Source organism: Camponotus floridanus, unplaced genomic scaffold (assembly GCF_003227725.1).
Source record: "Camponotus floridanus strain SB8 unplaced genomic scaffold, Cflo_v7.5 scaffold144, whole genome shotgun sequence".
Lineage (NCBI taxonomy): Eukaryota > Metazoa > Arthropoda > Insecta > Hymenoptera > Formicidae > Camponotus > Camponotus floridanus.
In genome coordinates, this window is record NW_020229264.1 from 266,338 (window position 1) to 289,822 (window position 23,485).

At 35.5% G+C, this 23,485-nt stretch overlaps 1 protein-coding gene across 5 annotated transcripts in view; it reads right to left on the reverse strand.

Moving 5' to 3' along the window:
* Positions 1 to 856: 856 nt before the first annotated feature.
* Positions 857 to 23,485, reverse strand: part of LOC105251120 (protein gooseberry) — a 64,552-nt gene continuing 41,923 nt past the window's right edge. For 2 of the 5 annotated variants that reach the window (XM_011257666.3, XM_020027468.2), the window contains 4 exons: positions 7,988 to 8,126; positions 7,414 to 7,703; positions 1,648 to 2,043; positions 857 to 1,440 (listed from right to left, as the gene is read on the reverse strand). In XM_011257666.3, coding sequence (XP_011255968.1) covers positions 866 to 1,440; positions 1,648 to 2,043; positions 7,414 to 7,703; positions 7,988 to 8,025 — 1,299 coding nt within the window. In that variant the 5' untranslated portion in view covers positions 8,026 to 8,126 and the 3' untranslated portion in view covers positions 857 to 865. Of the gene's footprint in view, positions 1,441 to 1,647; positions 2,044 to 7,413; positions 7,704 to 7,987; positions 8,127 to 12,538; positions 13,001 to 23,485 lie in introns of those variants that run through there. The other 3 variants (XM_025406459.1, XM_025406458.1, XM_011257661.2) reach the window with 3 other exon arrangements.

Here is a 23,485-nt window from a genome sequence, read left to right on the forward strand (position 1 = left end):
TATACATCTAGAAAACCGCGATAAATTATAATTGCGTTTATTATATCGTGTACAATACAGAGAATTTAAAAATATTTACAATTTAGAAACTAAGTTTTTGGTCGAACTGTAAATATAAAACATTGTAAGAGAAATTGAAGATTTATGTATGTTATAACGTTATTAAATAACGTCACCGTCGATGTAACGTTAAATATTCTTATGTGAGTTTTATATAACGAAAAGTATGTACAAATTTAAGAGATAAAGAAATATGTGTACAATACTATGTACTAAATAACTAAATCATAATACACTCAAAAAAGTCTAGTAAATCTATAGGAAGTGTAATTTTTTCTACAATGGCAGAAACTACACAACCTGACAAATTACAGCAATTATCACGAAATTCTTTACATGATATTTTACAATACAAACTTTAATTATAATTGCCTTCATTGAATTAATAAATGAGATTTCTCGGTCTTTACGAGCTCTATTGTTTTTATAAGGGGGCAAAAAACACTAGATTAATAATATATTCGAATAATTTTGTCTAGCAATACAAAGAAAATATGCTGTAAGAAGAAGAGAACGAGAATACGAGATGAATTAAATGTTGAATAAGTGAATCGCGCATAAAGATATTAATTTATTTATTTTAACTTTAATTCTATTAATATAATTTTATTTATACTTGATACACAATTTATTCAAATGTTCATGGCATATAAATATATATTTTACTCATCTCCCTATGTACATATTGTAACTGTATTACAATTTAATGATTCGTATTATAGATAGTTTCACATATGAATTTTAGTATACAAATGATGAATCATTGTGTATATTATTATTTACCTACCTTTTTTTCTTTTTTTTTTCAGTACCAATATTGTGGTGTCGGCCTAGGCGGTTGAAAATTCTGCGCGGAATAATGACTGGCGAAAGTGCCTACCTGATGTGGATGAGCGCCATAGGCGTGAGATTGTAAAGTGGATGGCGGACTCGGAAGATTGACTCTACCGCTGTTGGCGGTAATCGCGAGATTCCATGACGTCGATGTCGCTCCGTGACTAGTCTGTTGTTGCTGTTGCTGTTGTTGTTGTTGTTGTTGCTGCTGCTGAACAGGCGAAACCGAACTGATGGGCAGATCCGACGAAGTTAATTGATCGGAAGCGGAGTTCGAGTTGCCAGAATTCGGCCCCATCATGGTGATGAGAGGACTCGGAGGCGGCAGCTGATGACCACTCGTTTGCTGATAACTGGACGATGTGGAAGTCGCCTGATGAGTCATGTGAGTCGTCGTAGACGTGGTCGACGGAAGCATCGCGCTAGGATAAGTAACCGCTGGCGGAAAACTGTAAGCCGGAGTCGATCCGATGGACGAAGAGAGCCGTGCCGCAGAATCCGTTGCCAATTGATGAGACATTGGTGCGTGATGAGACGAGTACAGTTCTGGAATTTAATTACGTTCATATTGTCTTTTTTTCTTCTTAATAAAATTATAAAATCAAAAATTATATTATTTCCAAGCTCAAAATCACACTAATATTTAAAGGCATGGTAAAATATATATTTTATAATCTCTTTTACAAAAATATCTATCAAATATAGTTTAGATTTCTACCTTTCTTGAGAGAAAAGAATTACTATTATATTTACCTTGACCGGAGGCAAACGCCGCGTCTGACAGACTCTGACCATGAGGATGACCCGGTGGCACTGTCGCTCCATGATGTGGATGAGGCGGTGCTGATGAGGGAATAACGTACGGGGGAGCCGGATATACAGAACTAACATATCCACTGGTACTCGAAGCAAGATGTTTCCTCAATCTTGCTCTTCTATTGCTGAACCATACCTGAATTCTAGCTTCTGATAGCCTCGTCCTCTGGGCAAGTTCCTCTCTAGTGTAAATATCGGGGTACTGAGTTCTCTCGAAGGCTCGTTCCAGCTCATCTAACTGATGAGCAGTAAAGGTCGTCCTACTCCGGCGCTGTTTTCTCTTCAATTGAATCCCTGGTTCGCTATCGCAGTCGGATCCGGAACTCGTTTTACCTAAAAAAATTGCATTTTATTAGACAAATAAATAATAATAAATAAATATATATATATATATATATATATATATATATATGTATACACGAGAGATTTTTAATTTGTCACAAAAACTCTTCTCCAACGTTCCAACGTAAAGTTCAAAATTGAAAATGATCGCATAACTCATCGATTGAAAATCTTTCATAGTTTCAAAACGGAATAAGATCCTGAAATATTTTTTTTGATGAAAATAATTCGACGTAAATAATTTGGAAGATAATTACGTAAAAAGATTAAAATGAGACATTCTATATATAATATACATACATTAGAGTTGTAACAAATATTTGGCCGAATATTTCGGTATTCTGTCTATTCGACGTATTTTATCTATTTTTACTATTCGTCCGAATACTAAATATTTTTAAATGTCCAAGGAAATAGTAAATAGTAATAGCATGAATCTAATATTCGATATGCGGTTGGGTGCCAAATATACAATACTATTCGCTGTAACTCTATAATTTTACTATTTCCTTCAATTTGGATATTTAAAAATATTCGGTATTTGGGTGAGTAGTGGATTAATATTCAAATATTATAAATATTAATAATAGAATTGTAGAATAGAATTGTAAAATACCGAAAAATATTACGGAATAGTTAGTCAAATATTCGTTGCAACTCAAATACACATATATAATCTTTTACATTATATATCTCATATTTACTTTTCCTTTAATTGAATTTTTATTGAACATAACTCTATTTTTCATTTTAATTTATATCATAATTTGCACATTGTTTGTTACGATTAGAAACTGCTTCAAACAATACGATATTATAGTTTTAGCGAGCTCAAGGTCGACGAGAAGATTGCGCGATTAGGCCATGAAATAATTACGAAACACTCATTGCCAGCCATTAGCTTTCGAGCGACAAAGAAATCGCATAAAACAATTATACGTGACGTGATGAACGAGTGACAAAACGCGGTTCGCCTCGTTCGACAAAAACGACCGCACTTTCAGCAGCAGTGGGTGGGAAAGGTAGGTGGGTCGAGGGAGATCGTGCGGGTGTAAACATGTTGATCCTAAATCAAGTGTGAAATAAGCACCTGACCCCTAATCCACGCGGTGCTTTTTGACGTTAGCGCGACACATTGATCCTCTAAAAACAAACTGCGAAGCTACTAACCAATGAGGAGTTATATTTATGAAAATGAATTTTGTCTGATTGCAAATAATGCGATATTACGCGAGAAAAATTGCATCTTTTACTTTTTATCTTCCTTTTTTTAACGTACATTCAAAAAAACGTCTTGTAATTATAGCAATTTTTGTGAGTACAAAAATTAACCAAAATGTTGATTGTCACACATAAAAAAATTGTTTCTCTCAAAAATCCAATGGAATGCTTATAATTATTAATATTTAAATATTAATAATTATAAGCATTCCATTGGATAAATTTCCATTGGCCATTTAAATTTTCCATTAGCCTAAATTTGTTAGAAGATATTATTAAAATTTGCTGCTATAAATTCCACGTATTACAAACAATAGCAGATAAAAAAAATAGCGACAAATTTTTATTGTTATTTATCGTTATCCCTAGAAATTTATCTATATCAGCAAGAGATTTTTTTGAATGATAGAAATACCGATAAACTTCTTAAACTGCAGCGCGCCTATCACGTTCGTCTAGATGCGTCCAATTATATTTAAGTTCCGGAAATAGAGACATACCTTCGCGCGCATTTTCTTTCATCGTGCAAGGAACTTGATGCGACGAGCACGTGACGGGCAGACGATGCCCAGGACACGGAGGAGACACTTTTTGCTTCCTCGGGTACGGCAGTGCGCGTTGTCGGTTTCGGGGTTCGAGTTTACACGGCCCGCGACTAATCGGGCGACGACGCCTGACGCCGCGACGGGTCGCGTTAATGCAAATTCGACACGGGCTCTATTCCCGGCCCGTCGCCGTGTTCCTTTTCCACCCGCCTCCGCCATCGGATTATTTCGCCTTCTCTTTCCCTTTCCCTCTTTCTCTCTCTCTCTTTCTCTTTCTTTCTCTCGTCGAGTTTCACAAATCCACCGACACCTATCCGCATGCGGATGGAAATAGTGTGGACGACGATGTGGTCCAACAGGCTTGATCGTGCCCATGTCCACGTACGATGAACGATCAGAAATAGCCTCGACAATGTGTCGCCACAGGAGCTCGTAGGTAGATGGGTAATCACTTCCTTCCGAAATGCGAGGGCGAAATGGTTATTGTTGGAGCGATAGCGAGTGGAGGAGTCAACGTCCTTTCTTTGCAGGTAGACGCCTTAAGAATTTCTTGAAAAATGTGAGCAGCATCTTATATTTTTTTTTTTCATCTTGTGTCAGGAATTTGTATTGTGTACTCTATCTTTATTAGACGGTTTATAATTGCATTTCTGTGACAAAGGATCACATGTATTTTAGGATAATGGAAAACGTTCTCTTTAAATGCTAACGACAAGAAACTGCTGCATGCGATGACGTATTACGTTCTAGTATACCGGTTGCACCAACCTGGCAATTATTTATTCCGCGGCTCTAATACCGGGTTCCGAAAACTTCAAGAATTACCAGTCGGCCGCGAACGCTTAACTTCGCATAAGATATAATTTCTTCTCTGATTTTTGAGATTTTTTCACGCGCATCGACAAGGATAACAGCCACGAAAGAGAATTAATTTTTATGTAAATTCCCTTAAAATATTTTACTCCTTTTTTTAAACATTTTGTTTAGTTGGATTAAAGAGCCAATGATTTATCTATTTTTTTACTTATCTATTTTTCTTTTAATTTTCTATTTAATTGTCTATTTTTTGAATTATTTTTGAAGCAATTCATGTATAGATCATTCGTTTGTTTTAATAAACAGAATAATGCTACTAGACCGAATTACAATACGCGAGTTTAATCATTCATCTTCCTCGTCCAATTGGCCTTTCGACTTATATCGCCGAATGCGTTTCACATATGCGAGAAAAACAATCCGACACGTTTGCCAAACAAAGGCGTCACTTCATCTCGACAGCTCTGGCAACTCGACTCGTACACTTCGCGCGCGAGCATTTAATAGACGGTGTCCCTTTACGGTGTTTCTCACCCCTCTACGAGTGTTGTGTTATTTTTGTCCTGGTTTCTTTATTTTTTTCGACGGGCGCCCAACCGTCACAACGATCGATTTACAGACGCATGAATCCTCCTTCCTCTCTTTCTAACCATAATCTCTTTTATCTTCGCCGACTTGAGGTTTCTCAGACCATAGCATAGATCTACGTCACATTTCATTTGTCTTGTCAAGAAACAAATCTTTTCTCTCTCTCTCTCTTCTGCCACTGGCGCCAAATTGGATTTTGTGAAAATTCCTTTAAAATGTTAGATATAGTCACCACAAATGCTCATTTCCAGATTTTTTACAAAGCTGGCATTCATTTATCATCATCCATCTTGTCGCTTTTCATAACAGTAGGTTCTAAAATAGGTTTTGTACAAAATTTGCCAACTTTGTTACTCTATTACTATAAATTCTATTTTCAAAATTTGATTCAATATTAATTTTTAATATTAATCTATAAATTTTAAATGTCATTTTCATCGGCACGTATATGAAATTTCTTCAATTTTTTATGTTTTCTCATGTGGCACACTTGCCAACAATCGTGCCAAAAATGCCTGATTCATCCGACGAGATGTGTCCTTCATCGACCGTCGATTTTCTCGAGGACGATCAACGCTTATACACGCGAGTGAGGCCAAACATCTCGCGCGCAGCCTCCCGTACACACGTGGGCATGTACCGGGCGGCGAGAAAATTACAGAGCCCGGCCGTGGCGGCTACCGGGGGAGAGGACGATCTGGTAGACGGCGAACCGGTAATTTCCGAGACCGAGAAACGCAGGAGCGGTCGATTAATACGCGAGCATTTAATTTACTCATTCATACCGTTACTCGAGCGAGCGTGGCTCCCACACGGTGGTCCGCCACTGTGTGGGCCAGGTGATGAAGCGTTCCGAGAGGTCCTTTCACTAAACGCAATCGCCCTCGTATTAGTATTCTAGAATTCCAATGGGTTTAAACAAATCAATAGTTTGTTGTCCGTTTATATATACACCCGGTGAAGTCACAAAACTATAAAGTGTCACTCAGTTAACAAAGCCATAAATTAAGCTTAATGAAACGCATATTGTGTTAAAAAACATGATCGGTGTGGTCGTTTGGCGGTAAATTACAAGAATAGGCCACTGATTTATCCTTTTGAATTGATCCTTTTTTTAGACGTTTTCTCGTAGAAAATTTTGCAAAAACAAACCTTTTCAGATGTAAATAACAAATTACATGCTGCGAGATTTGTCAAAATCTATGGCAAGACAGCAAAATGAAATACGACCCGACAGAAAAACGTGTCTGTTCTTACAATACCCTTTTGAGAAATGATTCCAAGCAATTTCGAGTATTCCAAAGGGGTAGTTAACTTTCACAAGTAGAGAGATAAATTCAAAAGACACTTTTCTTGAGATTTTGCTTGCTTGTCTCGCGCGTTGCCAATTTTTGCGAAATCTTGCGTATTTCGCGAAAAAAAAATGTAAAAAGTGGCTGATTCAATTTTAACAGGCGTCATGTAACGAGCGGCCACGGTCCGCTTATGCGAGCCCCAATGTCGTTATAATCCAATTCCGTGTAAGGATCCTCGGCATCCGGACTGATTCGCCGATTCGCTCGGCGATATCATCAATCTCCGTTAGGATGCGGGACGCGGAAAGAAATCCGGACAGGAAGAGAGAAAATGGACTCTCCCCTTCGAAAAACTCGCCATTAGTATGGTTGATCGGGAAAATTTCGGCGAAGGTCTCCATCGAGCAATAGTACCACGAAGAATGAATTATTTTTTTATTTATGCTTTAAAATAGAAATCGGCATCAGATGAGATATCTTATGTGTAAAGGATTAGAGATAATCATATCACAGTATGAATAAACTGAAATCAATACACTCGTAATGCAAATTGACGTTTAATTCAAATTCGCATTTTCAAAGATTCAATTTTTTTAAAAAACTTGTTTATAATACTTACTTAATTAATCATTAATTTAATTGATTCATCGAGGCCGAATCATAAAAAATTATACAAAGCTCTATAAAGTAATGATATTTTTCTCTTCTTTTTTCAAAAATATATCTTTCATATCTGCTGAGGTAGAAAGAATCTAGATTATCCATAAATACGCTAGATTTCTGTGTGCAAATGTCACATTAATTAATGATTATTCGTGTTCTATGTCACGTTCTAAGCAGTGTCGAATGAATCTTATTCTTCGTAGAAGCGAAACTGCTATTTTGGAATCTCTCACCGTCGCCAAGTTTGACGTCGTCTTCCGGATCGCGACCCCTGAGTAGCCGAGAAATCGCGGACACACTCGGTGCACTGGTCCGGTCACAGATACCCTCCTTGATAAGCCGATCCCTAATTTCCCACGAAAACATACCCGGGTTGTCACGTTTGTATTCCTCAATCCTCGCCTCCACTTCTGGCGTAGCCACGCGAGGTTTGCTCCCTCCGATGACACCGGGCCTGATGCTACCCGTCTCCTGATAGCGGTTTAGAATCTTCGACACGCATCCGTGAGAAACCCTTAATTGTCTGCCCTCAATAAGATACGATAATAGATTAATTCAATTCTGACATCGCAGAATTTCTATTTTATTTTAGAAAACTATCATTAAAAGAAGAGAACTATTCGGAAAAATCTCCGAGATAAAAAATCCCCCTATCTCTCTTTTTACCAAAAAAGGGAAATAATTAATAAAATAAATAATTATAATATAATGATTTTCGTAAAAAAATTAAAAGCACATAATTAACTTTCGCCAGAGACTTTCTCCCTTTCCTCTTCTATTTAGGGAAAATGTATTACTATCGCCTACCTCGATATAACGCAAGGTCTGACTCCCGACGCGGCCATCTCGACAATCTTGAGCCGAACGTGATTAGGTAGCGGTCGTCCATTGATGAAGACACCGCCGAGCTGATTTACGCGGCCCTGGCCCGGTATCGATCCTAACTCTGCAAAAAGCAACAACGCTTACATCATCCGTCATTTTCTCACAACTGAAAAATCTTTCGCATGTAATATAATTCGACCGTGATAATAATCGTCGTGTTCTCTACATGAAATCATTTCTCCTTCTTACTCCGATCGCAGAAGCGCGATTGAGAGAAATCGTCCTTCGGACGGCTTTGATTTCCGAACCGACCGGAAGTGATCGAGCGAGGGAACGAGCGGCGATTATTCGAAGGCACATAAAGAGGGTAACCTGGATTTATCGCTGTTACTGTGCTTGATTCAACTTCTTTCTCTCGAAGACCGTAGAAAGAGAGAAAAAAGGAAGGAGAGAGAGAGAAAGAGAGAGAGATCGGCGTGAGGGAAAAAGAAAGAGAAGGAATTATAAGCGCGGGCGGCTGGAGCGACTATCGATAAGTCCAATAAATCCCGGCGCGGTTTACGACGTACAACAATGATAGCGTATAATTTGCTTGGCTTATTTAATTTCGCGTTATACGACGACCATCTCGATTATCGATCTAAAGAAAGAGGGGGCGCTCTAGGAAATAGAGTCGTTGGGATTTACTGCCGATGATTTACTCCAAGACGCAGCGAGTCTTTAATGCGAACTTTAAATGCGAGATAAGTAATTCGATGCATTATATTAATGTTCCCTGAGATAGGATGCTTGTAATTAATTCATTGTGGTAAAATGTTTCTATTATTCGAGGCTCTCGACTGGTATTTTAAGAAACGAGCTGCACTCGCGACTTTTACAGTTTCGAAGCGAACGGATTACAATCGCCGAGAGAGTGACCGGCTGTAATGACGAATGAGCTGTAGGATTAGATGGGCAAAAAAGAGACGCGCAATCGCATATTTAAAGAAAAACTTGCGCTTGCTCTTACGAGACGCGACATAATCGGCGAAAAAAAGGGACACTCAATGACAACGCAACGAAAAATCCGATCATCCAGGCGAGACGGCGATCAGCGTTTTATCGTAAAGCGATATCTTATTATAGTTACGACACGTGTGTTGTTAACGTAATCGACTTATTAACTATAGATTACGTAATCGATTTATTAACTATGTCTTATGTTCGTAAAAATCTATTTAAATCGATGTTTTAAAAAATGCATTCTTATGTAAAAGGTGAGGTTGATTTATATATCATGTTTTATTTGTATACCATTGTATATGAGAGCTATATAAAAGAATTTACTCTTCCGTAGATAAAAAAATAAGAGTAAGAATAGTTTTAATGAAAAAATACCGAAATAAAACCTATAGATTAGGTTTCAAATAATATTTAATAATATTTATAATATTTAATTATATTTAATAATAATAACAATTATTTATATATATATATATATATATATATATATATTTATATATTTATATATATATAAAATTGTTGCAATATTAATGTTTCTTAGTCATGAATTTTAATATTGCAAAAAACTAACATTTGAATTAATTTTTAAACAAATATAATAAAATATAATAACAAGATTAAAGACTAACATGTCACAGTTAAAGACTAACATCAAAAAGTATATTATTTCGATCTTCGAGAAGATGTGCACAGTACTGTTTTAGTTCATACACAGATATAGAATTTTTTGTGACCTTATTGTTATTTTTTATTATATATTATATATCCTTAATTTCAGTTTTGATTCAAGTCCAATTTAAATTTTGATTTCTTGCAATATTAAAATTTATGGCACATGGTCATAAAAACATTAAATGCAAAAACCATTCCAATAAATAAATCTCACTACCAAATATATTATTTAAAACCAAATTCATTATTCATTCCGATTTTTTAATTTGATAATAAAATAGAGATTTTGATTTTTCTCCATTTTGTAATATTAATATATAAATAAATATATATATATATATATATATATATATATATATAATTATTATTATAAGAAATCTCGGAAATTTTAGTATCCACAAACATATAGTCCGTAGAAATGTAAAGTGGAAAAATCAGAAAATGAAAATTGTATTCATAAAACTTAAAAAAAAAATTTTCTTTTTTTTCCTCAAAATTTCCCTGAAACTAACAAAAGTATAAATATTATTTGCACTAATGATGCACAGATTAAAGTAATTCCGTGATTTTTAACGCTCTTATTCTTATTGACAAATCGTTTAGATAACTGGCGACAAGAAGGAAGCTGAGAGAGATGATCGATCATGCAGCTTTCACTTTTCTTCGAATGCAAAATATTATCCTCATAAATAAGATTCATATGAGCAAAACGATTAATTCCCGATAAAATGATTCAATCGCGATTTTTCGCGAGCGCAATAAGAAAGATAATATGCATTATTGTACTTTCACATTTTGCGCCAGTTCGGAAAAAATATGAAAATAAAATGCCGTTATCGAGAGACGAGAAAACGCGGCGAAGTACGGTCGCACGCTTTCGTTTATAATTAAACGCATTTCCGCGTAAGACGAAGGATAGATAAAACATTTTGTCGCGTAAGACAAAGGATAGGTAAACAGGCTTCGACTAATCCCGGTCGGCAAAAAGCACCTGCGGAAAAAGAAAACCGCTATCCGATTGCGCAGAACAGTTGCATAATCGCAGCCATGCATCACCGCGGGTGCAACCGACGTTCACCGAAAAAGCGTTCACCGATGGTGATCGCGTTCATTTCTGCAAAATGAGTTCTGATTTAATTCGATAGTATTCAATTGACAAACGAGTCCACGGAGACTTTAACGCCAAGTTTTCAACGTCCTTCAGTTAATGTCAATTTTAATTTAAATCGCGCTTTAGACGAGAATAAAACCCCTGCTTTTCGCAAAAAAAAGAAAAATTGCAGTGCGACTCATAAATCATTATAATGATAGAATTATAAAGTAAGAAGTCTTACGTTCTATTCACGATAAAGTAATTAACGACCATCATTGAAACTTTTTTTGCGCTCATTTTACGGAAGCGCATTTGCTCAACTGCTAATTATTTACCGCCATCACATTTACTACCGTGATTTCCGTGAATGCAGACTTTCGCATCTAGTATCCAATTGATAAATCATCAGGCAATCAATTGTTCATGCTAATTACATTCTTTAGAAACACCACGCCCTCGGACAATGATAAATCGCATTATTTAACTTAGTTATTAGATTAATTTATGTATTACGTTTCGTTGACAGATACCTACGGCAACAAAATGGAAAACTTTCTTCGTCCTTACATTTTTCTCATCTTATTCTTTTTTCTAGTGAATTTGGAGAAAATCACTTGGAATTGACAGACAATGAGTTTAAATTTACGACGACCATAAAGAACTCGAAAGAAACCTCTTAAAATCTTTTTTATCATTCTTAAAAAAGCAATATATTGAGCAAAAACGTGTGAATATGTCTAAAACTGTCACTTTAATTATAAAGTAAATTTTTATTAAAAAAATAACTTAGATCGACAATATAAAATCCAGTGTATTTTATAATAGCATTAAACTTTTCGAGAAAACTCGAATGATAATAGAATCAAACAATACTGAGTATACTGAACAGAACTGAAGAAAACAAACTGCACCATAAATACATTTCCATGATTACACAAAAATATATAATAAATATATATGGTATTAATTGTAACACTCATAAAGAATGTGCTATTGATATAGAAGATTTAACGATCGCATCATTCTGTTCAAAAGGTTTTAATAATTTGTATAAGTTTTCTTAATATACATACATTGGTATATTAATCGGTTTATTCAAAATATATTCTCTCATCATTATTATCATTATTTATTCTGTAAAAGATATTAATGAAAAAATATTCATGAAGAAAAAACCTGATACAGATGAGATAGTTGGAAAATGAAGAATCAAAAGATAAAAATAGCTTTTTTTCTTTCGTTTCTATTGTTGCTGAGAAAAATACTTCATATAATTTATATCAATACTAATGTTTCGTAAAACATTTCAATCAATTCAAAACAGATATTTTACTCAGAAATAAATCGGAAATCGAGATTGAAGAGACGAATGATTTCAATATCTCGCAAATTTTCATGAATCCGCGTAACTTATTACTCCAAAAATTACTCTCTAATAAACTTCCATTAAAATTTAATCAATTATTTGAAATTTTAAATTCGTAAAACTAGTTTTGCTACGAATTAAATGAGAAATTATTAAAACCTATGCATTTATTAAACTTTACCCAAAAATTCATGAGAAAATTTTGTCTACTTCTTGAAGGAAAGAGTAGTGAATCTAATTTCATAATTTTTAGCCTTGAAATTAAAAAATATTAACTGAATGTTTGTAAATAGATGAAAGAAAGTGAAGCAATCTGGATCATCAAAATCACTTTGTAAATCCTAAACAGTTTATAAACAGACGAATATTATAGCTATCTAACAACGCGCAACAAACAGACCTTGAAGGGAGTACCCAGTGAAACATGGTCGCATCATCGAAAAGTTTGTGGTAACCATCTCAACCAAGCCGAGCCACCGCGAGGTAGTCCGGATAAGTTCGCTCCGACACCGAATGATGATAAACTTCACTAACGCATTTCACATAGTCCCTCGTAAGGATGACACCGTCGATTCTCCATCCTTCGCGTTAATCTCCCGTTCTATTTAGCCTAGTCCCGCGATTCACCCGACGTTCACATAAAGAAGCATGTAAGCAAACACGAACCATGTATCCATTGAACATCTGAAATGCGACGAGTTCGCTCGTCATTTAGACAACACATGGGTCGTAGATCATTGATTGGAACCATTGATTTATTATCTCCTTGATTTCTCTTCCCAACAGGCTTGATCTTATCTGACGTGACATAAGAAGGCTATATATACACTTCAACTTTCGTAAGACGGATCTCTACCGATCGGCTCGCCGATCCCGACTAAACGTCCTGGGGATGGGACGTTGGGGTAACTAACGGCTAGGCAACTCCCACCAGTTACGACACCAGGTAAGTTTTGCCTGTCTGGCGATATTCTGGTTGGGGTACGATGGGCACGAGAAAACCGACAGGGGAGATCAAATCTTGCTTCTTGAATACACTGGTGCTCAACGTTAACCAATCGCGGCACTGCGAGACTTTCCAACACGCCTCCGATTCACGCCCCAACCAGATGGGCAGCTTGGGTAATTTTATTGCCGTGCTTTTATGAGCACGCACCATGCTTACATACCGCGCTCGTTATTCCTTGAGTGTGACCCCGGCAGGTCAAACCTTTTGTTTCTTAGGTCTCACTGCGATCATTGGGGGGGTCTTTTCTCTTCATTCAATTAATCGCAATCTGAAAGTTAAACGTCTAATAATTTTAGAGGTAAGTAGAGATTATCGAGGTTTTCCTTAAAAAAAATCCATCATAAATCAAGATAAACCCAAATAATAACGAAAAGTATACTTGTTCGTAACCCCTTGCAATTTTCAACAAAATAATACAACAGAATAGTTTTATTAAGGATCTTCTTTATTAATGTCTTGATGTAAATAAATCGCAAATATAAGTTTTTGAATATTCTCAGAAATTTAATATTGAATAAAAAAGGTGAGTTTAACAATAAATTAATAAATTGTGTAAAAATATTGAGCTGAAGAAGTAATAACAGACTTAAACAGCTGACGACTTAATTATAAATGTGATTCCAACTGTTTTCGGTAAGTTGGACGGTGTGTTCATGAACCGTAATCAAATTTTGCAGGGCAAATCTTTGTTTGTGGAACGCGCAATTAAGGTAATGGGAGAAAACCGTCGTGATCTTCTCGCCGCCAGTTCTGTGCGGCGTCATCGTTTGAGCGCAGATTGTGCGTTTCTTGCGCGTTTTCAAGCTACGTAAAGCGATTTAGCGCAAATCGCTGGCGCGAGGCGCGTGGAGTTTACCTAATCTCCAGTGTCAGCTGTTCACGCATGATTGCGAATTACTCCAGGATTCGCACTTTTTTTTCCTCTCATCCAGGGGGCCTCCATTCCAGAACTATCGGGGAAATGACGATGCACGATTGAAAAGAGGATGCGACACAATAGGCGCGACGGTGATGTGAAATAGTGATCGATCGTTGATTTCCCTCAGTAATTAACCGCTTTAAATAATGCGGTACAATCCCGAATTACTTTAGTAATATATTCAGCAATTTATTCATCCAGCATCATAATATTCTTTATGTCTTCTTTATATGTACACGCAAATAAGACCTTAATAATACTGATAATTTAATTACAAGGGAAAAATATAAAGCATCACATTTAAAATATTATCTTTTTTACTTTAGTAAAAAGCAATACGTTGCAAAAATTTTGAATTATTAAATTATATTAGATTGGAAAAATTATTTCCGTATATATAATATCTTTTCGTAATTATAACCGCTTTAAATAATGCGGCACAATCCCGAATTATTTCAGTAATACATTCAGCAATTTATTCATCCAGCATCATAGAAATATTTTGTGTCTCCTTTACATATACACGCAAATAAGACCTTAATGATACTGATAATTTAATTACAAGGGATAAATATAAAGCATCACATTTAAAATATTATCTTTTCTACTTAATAAAGTCGCTATTGCCTTGCAAAAATTTTAAATTATTAAATTATATTGGATTAAAGAAATTATTTCCGTATATATAATATCTTTCCATAATTTTCACAATTTTATCGTTGTACAACTTTCGGTTAGGTATATTCAACGAGTAATGGCTATCCAGTTATGTTTACGCGCTATAACGTAAATCAAATATCTCTTCATTCGAGAAGTGAAAATTCTTCCCTATGATTCGTAACCTTGAAATTCTTTCAATGGTCCGGCAACGCTACCAAATGGTGAGGGCACGGTCGAAAAGCGAATTTTGTTCGCGGAAGCCTTACCTACGAACATGAAGACATTAAGGAGTTTGTTTTGTCGATCCCGCGCGACGGGAGGCCATGACGGTCCTTCTCCGTAAGTTAAGTCCTCATAGTAAAAATATGGTGACAGCTTATCGTCTGCAGCCCCAGCATAGATGGTGGTCCCGAATATTCTAAAATAATGTCGTCAAATAATTTTCTGTTTGGCAAGAAGGCAAGAGAGCGGATAAACCGGACGATAATAAACATTGATGAAGCATCAGTGAGATGGGCTCTATGTCGAGCACGTTGTTTACGTCAAAATCGAGTAATATTTTTTTACCTTCGCATTATTTTCTATTCGTTCAAGTTGAAGAATTTTACGGAACGAATCGAAAACTACTGTCGGAAATCGGCTTTTCGTCGCTCCGCAAATTTTCGGAAACAGTAGATCACTATCTTTATTCATAACCTTTTTTATTTATTCTTCCCTACAACAGAGATGCTTAAATCTTTAAAGACGCAATCAAATGCACATACAAGGCTTCCGAAATAGATGATTGTTTAGGAAGAAAGAAATATCTTCTTGCTTTCAGTCATTTAGAAAAAGTTTCTTCTACCAAAATGTAATCTTCACTCGACCTTAAAATGTTAATAGAATTACATTTTATATTAAAAATAGAATCTACGTTAGGCAAAAAATATTAATTAATTCCGAGTATAATCGCCAAAAAATACTCGGTTCGGTTCAATAAATTCGCGTGATAAAAAGGCAGCGTATCGGACGGTCTCGAGTGTGCCGGGACCATGATGACGATCCGAGTATGTAAAAAGGCGATCGGTTGGTACGCGGGCGTGAAAGAGGAACGATATATATCGCTCTCTGATGAGCCAGCGAAAGAAGGGCGGAGGCGAGAAGCCGCAAACAGATGCAAATTGCGCCTCGGGACTCGATCCGCCTACCTGACAACGCGGACAGTAGTGACGTAGACCGTTACGCCGTAAATAATCTACCCCTTCCGAGCATATTCAACCCCTACTTCTTCTTCTTCTCCCATCGCTTCCGTACGTTTCTCTTCCGTCTCTCCGTGTGACAGCGATGCTACTTGGTGGGCGGCTCGATGTGTATAAATAAGGGATCATAAATATGCAGGAACTGTCTTGGACCACATGGCAATATGGTTTAAAAATGACCAGGGAGTAAACCAATTTAGAAAGTATGTTTGCTCTGGTCAATGCTTGAGGTCAGGATGCTTTTTATTGAGTCGTATGTATTTGACTTCAATAGGACTTGTTGATTTTCTCTTGCTGACGAATTTCAAGCTAATTTATTTTCAAGAGATTCTTGTTATTTTAGGAATAATTATAATTGTGTAATACTTCGCATAGGAAATAACTAAAAAGTTTATGGTTAATCATAAATATACGTATGGATTAGCAAATGATGGAATTGACAGATGATAATATTTGAAAACCGAAACAAAATTGCCGATGTTTTCTAGCACAACTAGGAAAATCCCGCAAATCATCTTGCATGTGTCGGTTCATTAATAGCCAATTAATTAATCTGTCAGGCAATGTATCTCTCGACTAATCGGTCTTCGTGTAAGTGTCGATTAATCGCGGGATGTATTTTCAATGTGGTTGATAAATAACAAACTTGGAACAAGATTAATCATTTCACTCGCGATGGCGAGCAATCTTGCTGGAAGATTGCAAATTTTTCGCACCTTGCAATTTTTAGATAAATCGTTCCAGGTTGCATCTTTTTATTCTGACATCTTGTAAAAACGACCATATTATTTATAGTGTGAATTTCGAGACAAAATTACGACAAGATTTTTAATTAACTATCAAGACAATAAGATGACTAAGATTCTCAGGATTATTGGTTTTTAAAAAAGCTGAAACATTATATGTATATAAATTAGATAAGAAGAAAAATAAAAACATTTATATTAATAATTTTTAATATATTATTAATTCTTTCTATTTATATTAATAAAGTCATAGAAACAATTAATACAATATATAAAAATAAACAATATAAAATTTTACACGATTATTTAGGTACATGTGTTATATGCAAGATTATGTTAAATATTATATATTGTAAATATAATGTAGTGTCTTGTTTTGAATCTTGTGCAACCTTAACGTGAAAAGAAGAATCCAAAACGTTAATCAAAATAATTTTTTTTTCTACAGTTAAGGAAATTGAAATTTCAAACTTCTTTCTTTTCATACTGTCAATATATTAATATTATTTTGTATAAAATTAATACATATTGAATAGGATATTTCGAATGCCATTTTTCCAAAAAGAACCTTAGATTAACTGCCTTCCTGACTATTCAAAAGCTTTGTCAGAAAAGAAGAAATGACAGATTGAAGTATCCGTATAGAACATCGGTAGCTGAGGATGCCAGTTTTTTGCTTCCAAATAACCTATTCACTTTGAAATTTTTCGCTCCCAATGCATTATATTCTTACGATAATGTTGACAGATTCACAGTAGCGAGACCGCGGGGTTTTTCGAACCCTGAAGTCTAAATGTTGTCAGTAGTTAAATTCCGTTGATAGAAAAAAAACGGATAAAAAAAAAGAAAACTCCGCTCCGTTTATTCCAGCGTAAATTTCTGAAAATGATTTGGAGCTGTATTATAGAATCTTGAAATATTCAAATAAATCCGTAAAACATGTTAGAAAGAAAACTTGTAGTAATAATAAATTCTTCTCGCAAAGTATGTTTTCCTCTGTTTTATTAACGTTTAATAACGGTCCACAAGTAGTCCAAATTTTAGAAAAATGGCAATAGAAATAGCGGTATATGTTTTATTAGAGACATATTTTACCTCCATTGAGATGCATGTTCTACATCTATTGAAAAACAATACCGTTAAGAGTGATGAATTGGGCTCAGCTGGAACAAACATGAATAGCTGAATGTTCAATGAATTCCGTTATCAAGGAAAAAAATTTCGAGGGAAAGTTGCTGAAAAATGCATTGCTTCAATAAACGACTTATTTACCTTATGATAAAATATGTATTCTAACATCACATCATAATTCATTGTTGGATAGTTATCTTTAAGAAATTAAAAATTTCATCTCTAATATTTGAATTTCTCCTCTAATCGCAAAAAAATAATTATCGCACTAGAATTGCATATGTTTTAACATTTTTGTTTTATATTTTATGAATTATATAAACACACATTTATTTTCTGACGAAAGATTGCTTTATTCATTTTATGGAGATAAATGTCGAAAATTATATTTCTTTGTGATTTTTGTTTAAATAATATTCTTTTTATATGCACATTCTACCTATTGTAGCAGCAAACAATTCCAGACAACTTAATGCATTTCCTGCGACATTTTTGTTTGTAATAAATGGGAAAGGCAAAAATCCTAAAGGCCCAAGAAGGAAAAGACCCCACCAGGCTCACTTATAAATCTCTGCACCATTGTCTCGCAAAGAGAGCTTTGAAAAGAATAATAAAAGAATGTAATAAAAGGGTATGATGGGTCTATAGAAAAATTGTACCAGCCATAAACTCATCATATCTTGATTTATGATCTATTATTTATTTAAAGCACAGATAAGGATTTGGTTAATCATTGCTCATATTTAAATCTAAAAACAATTTTTATGCATTTTATTTTTATGAGATTTCTTGTTTTGTCTTTTGCCACAATTGAGTTTCCTAAAAAAATAAAATTATTGCAAACATTTGTACCAAAATGATGAAACTGGATTGCACTATTTATTCTAGTAACTTCTAGTAACTCTTTTTTGATCTCTGTTGTTAAAATAAAACGAAATGAATCTTTTTGACATGAAAGAGTTTACGAACTACTGCTGTTGTGAGGTAGACTATAGACTCAATTGAGAAGTAACCAGATCTATAGAATCTGTCACGAATACAAATAGACTAAATATACCAAAATGGCAAAAATATGTTCGAACATTTATCAGTGTCATTGTAACAGAATTCAGAATAATTCGCATTGGAATATATGTTTGACATTTAACATGCGTCATAGGATAACAAGAGTTATTTATGGAGAAAAATAAAACAATTGCATAAAAAAACTCATGAATAAAAAAAATGCAATTTAATGATATAAATAAATGAAAATTTACTGCATTGTCGATCTTATACATATATAAACTGATTAAAGATCACCGGATCAAATATTGCCAATGGCGACCGTTGTAGTTTAGTTGGTAAGAAATTAATTGCGGTCAGACTGATTTTTGCAATATAGAAGCAATACTTTCGATGTGCAGCGAATTGTTCGCTCGATCAGCGGCGATTCGCATCACCGAATCGCAACGGCGAATGTTCTCACAGAAATTAATCGTCTAGTTACACCGGTCGTTGCAAATAGTCGCTCTTCCAGTCTGCGAAGAGGCGGAATGCTGAATTCACAGCACGGATTTCACGATAAATTTCCTCTCGAGTTGTTTTTTAGGTTATCCGTTATTCTTAGCGAGCATCAAGGATCGACTTGGATGAATTTGACGAGATGAAGCGAGAATATTTCCCAAAAGCATAGCAAAGTGTCCCTTTATTAATTTGAATTCAGATGATCAAAATAAAATATATATATTGATATACATGTTTATAATTAATACTATTTATTTATAAAGATAATTTATCAATTATCTTTATATTATATTTTAAATATTTATATCACTTGCAAAATCTGTTATATAGTTGATGTTATAGAGTATCCTTTGAACACATATTTCCTCTTTTAGATAAAAGTATAATATGAGAAAGAATACTAAGGCAAATAGAGTGTTACTAAAAATATAATATAAATTACAGGATAAATAATTCACATATCATATCATTTATAAATCATATCATTTATCTTATTGAAGAAATTTCAACTGAGAAAACTTGTGAATGAAGTATATTCTCTCTATTCATCCTGTAATTTATATTACATATTTCTTTAGTAACTCCTTGCCTGACGCTCTTTCTCGTATTGTGCTTCTGTCTAAAAGAGGAAATGTGTTCAAAGGATGCTCCATGACGTCACTACGTGACAGACCTTGCAAATATATCTTCAGGATCATTTTTTCGACACAGTCTGCGGGGTGGCGCGTAGTTAGTAGAACCATCTCGAGTCGTAAAGTCGTCAGATCGTAAATACATAAATATTCGTAATTATTGCCCATAATCCACATTGTAGACGATACGATAGCTGATTTCCATCGGTCAAAAAAAAATAAGAATATAAATTCTGCTCGGAATCTCTCGACTAGTCCGCAAGACGCAAAAAAATCTGCTGTACCTGTAAAACTACCCCTTTTTTTTGCTCACCCATTCTTCGCCAAAATTTACGACGCTTTTTTCGGATACATCTCATGTCACGAATGTCATAATTATTTCACGTCTTTTTTCCGGAAATTCTTGTTCCTTTTGTTATCAGCATTTCTTCGGTTTAAAGAATTTCGGAAAAATGAATTTCTACACATGGGATGAGGGGGAAGGATTCGATCGGCATTCTATCGCAGAAGAAACGAATGTTAGCGTGGGACCGTTGGGTGGCGAAAAGTCTCGCGGTAAGAACAACGGCGATACGAGCTAGGACCAAAAAGGCGGGCTTATGCTTCGTTAGATTCCAGGCAAGAAACGCTTCAATCTCTCGCCGCGACAGGCAATATACATTTTTGCAGCGGCACAATATGTTCGATGGATCATGATACACAAGCGAGATCGGTTGCGGGAACCAAGATCATCGAGATTTGTGGGAATACCGAAGCCATCGCGGCACGGATTATCGGAATTTCACGGATTTCTCACGTTTTCTTCTTCTATCCATCCCCTTCTTTTTGCCGCTACCCCCCTCTCTCCCTTATCCGCTTCATCGCAGAGAGACGAAGTGGATTAATATGTCACTCGTGATAGTTTCGATCCATTTCGCGCCGTGCATATTTTTTTAAATAATAAGCACAAAATTTATTTACGAGATGAGAAAATCATAAGACAGACATTTGTAAAATATCCCCTCGAAAAAACATGAAAAATGAATGAATTAGATTACATTGAAGCAAAATAAATTATCGTAATTCAATTCCCACGTCTCAACAATGTATAAAGATGAGTTACAATATTTCAAGCACGATCTTCCAGTTTTACCAGTTTAATTATAAAATAAACTGAAAAATATTAACATGGAGAAAATGGCTGGCGCGGAGATGGAGGATAAAAATTGTGAAAGAGAGGAGGATGCCGGCGATAGAAGAAGCGCCGTCGGTAGATGCGATCTCTCACGATGGATGGAAGAAGCCGCATCCAACTGATGTCCGAGAAGTTGCAGTTGGCAGAAAATCCGTTTACGAGCCTCTCCTCTTCGCCGATCGGAGCTTTTTGTCTTCGTTAATATCGCCTCGTCTCGATCGCTAAGTAGATCGCATCGAGAACAACGTGCTGGCGAGATGAACATAGATGAGGGGCGTTGCCGGTATACCAATCTGTCAAGATCGTCAAGATCTTGCGACGCTCTTTTCCGAGAGTTTGCGAGAGTTTAATGATAAAGTTCGTCAAACAGACATGTCCTTCTTTAAAAATACCATTTCATGCTGAATCAAATTTACTTATAAATTTACTTATAAAAGTGCATAAAAATAGATTTGTAAAAGCATTTCTAGAATCACAATAATTATAACAATTATATGCAATATTATGCACACAATTTTTAATTTAGGAATATTATTTTTATTATTTTAATAATATTATTAATATTTTTCAGCTAACAATAAGACACAAAAATTAGTGACAGGGATTTCTGACATGTGACAATGAATTCTTTGACCATACAAAATACATTTATTTACAGAAATGTATTGAACACGTGTCATTAATATCAATTAACATCTTTCTTGGCGAAAAATTGATAATTAGTGATGAGAGGCACAGCGCCAACGATTAACCGGATATAATTTGCAACGTTAGCTTGCTAGCATGCATTCGTCACTCGCATGTAATAAGTCATGCGTTGTATCGTGATTGTGACTTTATACGCGCCTTTCCATCGATTAGACGTCATTACGGCGAATAACAACGTAATTAAGCGTTTTTGCAGTATTTTTCGTACTCCAATATAATATAATATTCGCGAAAATTATGCGCGCAGTCAGAATGACGCGGTTGACGTAGTATAATCATTATTCTAAATATGTATCTTTCTGCACGTCACAATAAGTGTCAAAATTTTGTGAAAGATAAATTGTGTCGAATAATTTCTGCTTCCGATCAAGTACTTTCGCAAGAGGTTTAAGTTTCAGAGCTAATTACGTGACAAATAAGCCCATCCAAGGCGAGGAACCGAATGCTCGTCGCGGGATCCTTGAGCCTCGCGGCGGTAGGTCCGACAGAGTAAGTCCTCTTTCCTCTCGTGCCCTCGCACGAGCGTGTACGAGAATACCGTCGAGCTGGTGTTGCTCGGCTCGAACCATCAGCAGCCTTGTACACATAATAACCAAGTGGTAATATCGTTTCTGTGGCGAACAGTGCCTCTTACTCGATTGCCAGCGATTGACTCGAGCATACGACGAGCATACGCGTTCAAACTTTACACGAGCATTGAATTTTATCATCAATACAAGAATAATTTGCGCACGATTTCGTAGAAATATTTTTCACGAAAATTCATGACACATAAAAATTAATACTTTTAAATTAAGACAATTAATTCTAAATTTATCTCAAATATTTTAATGACTTTAGTGATAAAATTGAAAGAGGACGCTCGTTTAATTCGAACTTGAGGATATTATTTACATTGATATTTTAATGAAGAAGAAGAAGAGTGCTAGTCAATGTGAGAATGTCAATCGAAGCTGTCGCTAGCAAATTTACGCCGTACAACGTATCATTGCACGGTACTTGATACGAGCTATAGGTAGCTGGTAACTTTGCGTGCGAGCGAGAACAAATCGATCGCGACCATCACGATCGACGACCTGAAGGTGCTACCGCTGCTGCTACCGGGCGCGTTGATGACTTTTACTTTTTTTTCTACAGATCACGTGGCAAGAGTACTCCCGCTGTGCGAAAGTAAAGCGACCATGCGCGCGAGCTTCGCTCGAAAATTAAAATTGAAAAGTTTGTGTGTTACAGGAGGATAAAAAAATTCGAGTCACACCCTTAATTCGTGATAATTAAAAATTTCGAATTTTAAAATTTCATTTTATTCGTTAGATTATATTTTGCGAAATTATACTTGTTCGAGTAAGTTTCCTTATGGGATTTTAGTGGGATTACTAATCTTCTTAGACTTCGTTGTCGTCTCATGAAGTAAAACCACACGAGCCACTTGACGACAGTCGACGAGTATTCTTGAATTATTAACGCGAATGACGGCGATGCAAAGAAAGAAAAAAAGTGATTTGCATTTTTTTTCACTTAAACGCCTTCATCGGACGCCTTTTTCCATTACGTGACGTAATTCCATCGATCGCGATGCGGAAAATAGCAGAGAGCGAGAGGGAAAGAGATGAGAAAACACAGA